The 5,902-nt window shown below is 49.3% G+C and overlaps 1 protein-coding gene across 1 annotated transcript; it reads right to left on the bottom strand.

Annotated features, from left to right (window-relative positions):
- Positions 1 to 1,766: 1,766 nt before the first annotated feature.
- On the bottom strand, positions 1,767 to 2,833 carry LOC119279516 (phosphatidylinositol 4-kinase gamma 1-like; the record flags this gene model as incomplete). Its single annotated transcript, XM_037560734.1, has 1 exon — positions 1,767 to 2,833. A coding segment is annotated over one exon (960 nt), but the record flags the coding sequence as incomplete, so codon positions are not given.
- Positions 2,834 to 5,902: the final 3,069 nt, after the last annotated feature.

The raw sequence follows: 5,902 nt of genomic DNA, 5'->3' as shown, positions 1-5,902 counted from the left end.
CTGCCACAAACCCTAGGCAAATCGGTCTCACCGATAGGGATCTCGGTCTCACCGAGATGGGATTGTAATCTCTCTGTTTCCCTTAAGAACGTTTCGGTCAAACCGAGATGAGCGATCGGTCCCACCGAGACTGCAATGCAAACTCTCTTTTTCTTTTTCGTAACATTTCGGTCTAACCGAGATGAGCGAATCAGTCCCACCGAGTTTGCCTGACCAACTCTCTGGTTAGCTTATTACCAAAATTGGTCTCACCGAGTTTGTGTAATCGGTCTCACCGAGATTACGTTATGCCCTAACCCTAACCATATTGGTCCTACCGAGTTGCATGTCGATCACACTGAAAATCCTAATGGTCACATTATTTGCTAGATCGGTGTGACCGAGTTTGACGATTCGGTCCCACCGAGATTGGCAAGTTGTGTGTAACGGTTAGATTTTGTGTGGAGGCTATATATACCCCTCCACCCATTCTTCATTCATGGAGAGAGCCATCAGAACGTGCCTACACTTCCAACATGCATTTTTTGAGAGAGAACCACCTACTCATGTGTTGAGACCAAAATATTCCATTCCTACCATATGAATCTTGATTTCTAGCCTTCCCCAAGTTGCTTTTCACTCAAATCTTCTTTCCACCAAATCCAAATTCTGTGAGAGAGAGTTGAGTGTTGGGGAGACTATCATTTGAAGCACAAGAGCAAGGAGTTCATCATCAACACACCATTTGTTACTTCTTGGAGAGTGGTGTCTCCTAGATTGGCTAGGTGTCACTTGGGAGCCTCCGACAAGATTGTGGAGTTGAACCAAGGAGTTTGTAAGGGCAAGGAGATCGCCTACTTCGTGAAGATCTACCCTAGTGAGGCAAGTCCTTCGTGGGCGACAGCCATGGTGGGATAGACAAGGTTGCTTCTTCGTGGACCCTTCGTGGGTGGAGCCCTTCGTGGACTCGCGCAACTGTTACCTTTCGTGGGTTGAAGTCTCCATCAATGTGGATGTACGATAGCACCATCTATCGGAACCACGATAAAATCATCCGTGTCTCCTATTGCGTTTGCACTCTCCAAATCCTTCCCTTTACATTTTTGCAAGTTGCATGCTTTACTTTCCGTTGCTCATATACTCTTTGCATGCTTGCTTGAGTTGTGTTAAGATTGTTTGACTTGTGCTAAGTTGCTAAAATCTGCCAAGAACTAAAATTGGGAAAATGCTAGATTTTTATTTGGTCAAGTAGTCTAATCACCCCACCTCTAGACATACTTTCGATCCTACAATATGACTTAGCACCAGTAAGGTATTGCCACATGTCAGGATGGTCCTCTAGGAATTTTATAGCAAGATCAACATGTCTTGAGATTGGGCAAAAGCTGCCGCTGAAAGAGACAGTTGAAAGATGAAGGATGACTTTCTATTCCGAGGTAGTATTACCTTTTAAGATTTACTTCCTCCATATCATTAATATAAGACGTTTTTGCAGTTGAATTTGAACTGCAACCTTATACCATGATACAGAGGTAGTAATAGTCTTGAATGATCCTAATTGAGTTGCTTTATAATTTTAAAGGTGAGGTGAATCAACTGGAGCCACCCAGCTACCGTCCGGCACGAGCTGTTAGTTGTCCCATGCATTGTGTTGGCATCGCTGCAACGTTTGGTGTCAGCCTCTTCGGAAGATGGTTCCAGAGCGGCATGCTCCCCATAGCATGTTACGGCACAAGCTCACGTACACGTACGGCCTCGATCAATGTACGCACACACACATATACTTGTAACACGCAAGGCTTCTCTGTTTGGTTAAATCACCACCACACACGTATGCATACACATTTACACCCTGCGTGCAGATCGTACGTACGTTTCATCACAGTCGTCGGCGTTAATTCAGCGCGACGCCAGCCCCGCGCTTCTTGTCCTCGAACGCCGGCGGCAGCAGCTGCTCAAACTTCTCCATGAACGCCACCCACTCCTCGCCACCCAGCTCCCCGAACGACACGCGCTTCGGCGAGTGGGTGTCGATGGAGTCCACGGCCTTCTTGCAGAGGGCCTCGAGCGCGCTCAGCCCCTCCTCCGCCGACGAGAACTCGCGGGTCATCATGTCGCCAATGTCAGCCAGGCAGAGCCCAGCCGCGGCCGCGCGCTTGAGGAAGACGGTGCACACGGTGAGGATCCGGATGGCCGGCTCCGTCAGGGACGGGAGCTCTTCCCGGAGCATCTCGGCGTCCTTGAAAGGGTCCAGCGACGCGATGTAGTCGAGCTCGGCGCCGGAGAATGGTCGCGACGACTGCGGCCAGTGCAGCCATTCGAAGTATGGGTCGTCGAGCTTCTCCGGGAGGCAGAGGCCGTGGTCGATCGGCACGAGCTCCAGCGGCGCCGCCGACGTGCTGCCGTCCACGGCGCAGCCGCTGGTGGGCGGATTCTTGACGAGGATGTTGCCGGCGTGGCGGTCGACATTGAGGAGGCGCACGTCGAGGATTCCGACGCGGTGCACGGAGGTCACGGAGAACCTAGATGGGCCGAGCTCGCCGGCGTCGTAGTGGTGCGCCACGAAGCGCTGGATGGACGCCACGGTTGTCTCCATCTCGGGGCGGGATATCTTGATCAGCGCAGTGGGCGCGACGCTGGCGAACCCGTCGTGGTCGAGGAGGTACGCGGCCACCTCCCGCAGCACGGCCTTGCTCTCGTAGCCGCCTCCGCCGTTGGTCGATGGAGAAGACGTCGCGTCGTCGAGCGGCTTGATCACCGCTACGTGCTCGCCGGAGCGGCCGTCCTTGAGCAGCAAAGCCCCGCCGAGGCCGCTCTGCGCTGGCACAAGCCGCGTCCCTGACGCGATGGCTCCCGCGGCCTCCGCGATGAGCTCGTGCACGCCGCGGGCGTGACGACCCGCGACGATCTCCACGCGGGGCATCTTCTTGTCGTCGTGGGCGTCGTCAGAGGCGGGTTCGGCCACGGTGGTGAAGCACGGGGAGGAGAGACACCGGCGCTGCGGTGACAGGGCATTCCGTTCCTGATTGTCGCGTTCGAGCAGCGAGCGGTCGAGCTGGGTGACGGAGTGCGGACGGTAGTGCCGGCCGCGGACGGCGGGCGGCTTGAGGTCGTGGCAGTGGCCGACCGCAATCGCCATCAGGTGATGGTGGTGGCAGTAGCCCGTGGCAAACGGCCGGCTACTCACAGATTCGATCCATGCATGAAACCAACTTCCTCAGATCATAGTATAAGGTGCATGTGCACTGTAAATAAATTACTAAATCAATGGCGACCGGAGACACAAACGACGTACCTCGGTTTGTGTTTCTGGCTTGTTACAACATGTCAATCGAGAGCTAGCTAGCTACTACATCCAGGTCGAGTCAGTAGCAGCCGTCGCAGCCGGGAAGGGACGACAGTGACGACGGCTGGGCGGCGACGGCGGGGGCAGGCGAAGGCATTGGCAGTGCGGAATTGATTTGATACTCTTTTCCTCCACGATCAGGGTAGAAGAGCCGTACCGAATGGATCGATCAAGGCAGCGTGCAGAGGGAGAAGGGGCGTGTGCTGCGCTTCCCCCGCCGGCCGGCCGGCCACCACCACCCACACCGTCGCTCGCCGCCGCCCTCTCCCGGCCTGATCTTTGATTGCTACCTCAAAGTGTTAGTTGTACACGAATCTACGCAGCTTTAGTTAATCCTTGTTCCTTCCCCTTCCTTTCTAATCTTCCCCTTCCCTCCGCTGCGTCTGGGGAAAGGAAAGGAAAGAGAAGGAGCTCTATTTTTGCAACCCCGGGGAAGCCATGGCGAAGTATATAGATCGACCATCGTGCTGTTGCGTTTCTGTTTCGGCCATGGCTAAATTTGGCTCTGGGTTACCCTGCCTGGCCCGTACGAGCTACCCAAGCCACGGACACGCCGGCGGCACAACCGTTGTGAGGGTTGGAACTTGGAAGGTCGACGTCGCGAGTCGATTGGCGGCGGGAGCCGGGAAGCCTGTGGTATGCCGGATCTTGTGGAAAGTTCTACAAGTTCTGAAGTATACTACGCTAACCTTCTTCTGTTACCATTTTAACCGGCTAATCAAGGTTGATTCTAACGGGTGGCTAGGACTCATCTAGATGTGACATAACTATGTCACATCTAAGTATGACATCACACAACATCAGAAAAACAATTTAAAAATATTTTGTACAAATCTTGAAGCCCCTAATTATGTGATGAACTACTTAGATATGACATCCTTAAAAAACATCTAGATGTGAAATAGTCATTCTGGATTCTAATAGTCGGACATGTCTAACTTAGGGGCACCCACTGGGCTCTACAGGAAACTTTCAACCAAAAATTGCATCCGATTTTTCAACCAGAATCAACAGATTTTCAACCAAATCAAACAAACTTTCCACTTAGCCAACTATCCTTTGTTACATATATTCAACTTTCGATCCGAAAACAAATGATAAAGTGGATAAGAAGAAACCAGATGATTAGAGTCGTGATGATGATGCTTTTTTTCTCGAGAGAGAACACACAAGGACCTGCGAGCCAATATATTAAGATAGAGAGCAATTTTTCTTTGGGAGCACCTATACATGATACCTGAATTTTTTTTTATGTTTCAGTCATTTTGATTATTAGCCGATGGATCCAAAATCAACGACCAGGAAAGAAAATAGAAGGAAAGAGGGAAGAAAGGGTGACTCAAATCTGTTTCGATTTCAGTCGAACTATCCTGGACCACAAACACCAGCCGACAAACCAAACTGGGCACAAAAAGGAAACCTTTAACCCGCTAAACCGAACGAAGTGGAAAATTTACCGTGCACGGGACCTCCCGTGCATGGCGCAACCGCTCATGCCAGCGTTGAGATGCCCGCTCGTAATGGAGCATAAAATATTTTAATGCTTCTTCTTGGCATTGTTTCGTATAATACCCACTTAACTTGTCAGATACGCTGTAGATTTGTGTGTCAGCATGGGCAGGGGAATAGTGCTACGTCAGTCATGTTCTGCCCATCCACTATCCCATAGAAAACCTAGGAGTTTATTTCCTTGAGAGATAATAATTCGTTGGTATCTTTTTAATAAAAACTCTATTTTTAAATATTTCTATATATTTGAATTTCTGAGGGCGAGATATTTAAAACAAGAGCAATCTTCAAATATTTTAAACACATTTTACTCATTTCATAATAACATATTTCACTCATTTTAAAACATATTTCACACATTTCAAAACAGATTTCACTAACTTCATATAAGATATTTCACTCATTTTAAAAAATGATTTTTAAATAACATATTCCCCTTATTTCAAAAAATATTTTATAATAACATGTTTCACACATTTCATAATAAATTATTTCACTCATTTCGAAATAACATTTCTCACTCATTTTAAAACATATTTCACACATTTCAAAACAGATTTCACTAACTTCATATAAGATATTTCACGCATTAAAAAAATTAAATAACATATTCTCCTTATTTCAAAAAGTATTTTATAATAACCTGTTTCACACATTTCATAATAACGTATTTCACTCTGGTAGAACCAGGGGTCCTACCGGACCTGCTCCGGAGGTTGTAGGGGAAGGATGGAGCGGGGCGAGGCGATGAGCGGGCGCGCCGGCGGATGGGCGCCGTTGCATCGGAGGGAGATGGCGGCGGCAGCTAGGGTTGGAGGCGGCTAGGGTTCCGGCTCCTCTGGGAGCCGGGCAACAGGAATAATACTATTCTTATTGCTGGATCTCAAAAGTGTTTTACATCTAGTATTTATAACCTTAATACGAATAGCCTAAGATAATTTGTGGGCCAAGCCCCCTAACTACTGCCCGGTGGCCTCCTCCGGTTATAAGCTAAACCGGTCATAACATCTCTCCCCGCCTGCGCAAACAGCTCGTCCTCGAGCTGAAACTCTGGATAGTGTTGACGGA

This window comes from Triticum dicoccoides, chromosome 3B (genome assembly GCF_002162155.2).
Source record: "Triticum dicoccoides isolate Atlit2015 ecotype Zavitan chromosome 3B, WEW_v2.0, whole genome shotgun sequence".
NCBI lineage: Eukaryota > Viridiplantae > Streptophyta > Magnoliopsida > Poales > Poaceae > Triticum > Triticum dicoccoides.
The sequence above is the reverse complement of the archived record's forward strand: the minus strand, read 5'-3'. Positions and strand labels throughout refer to the sequence as shown.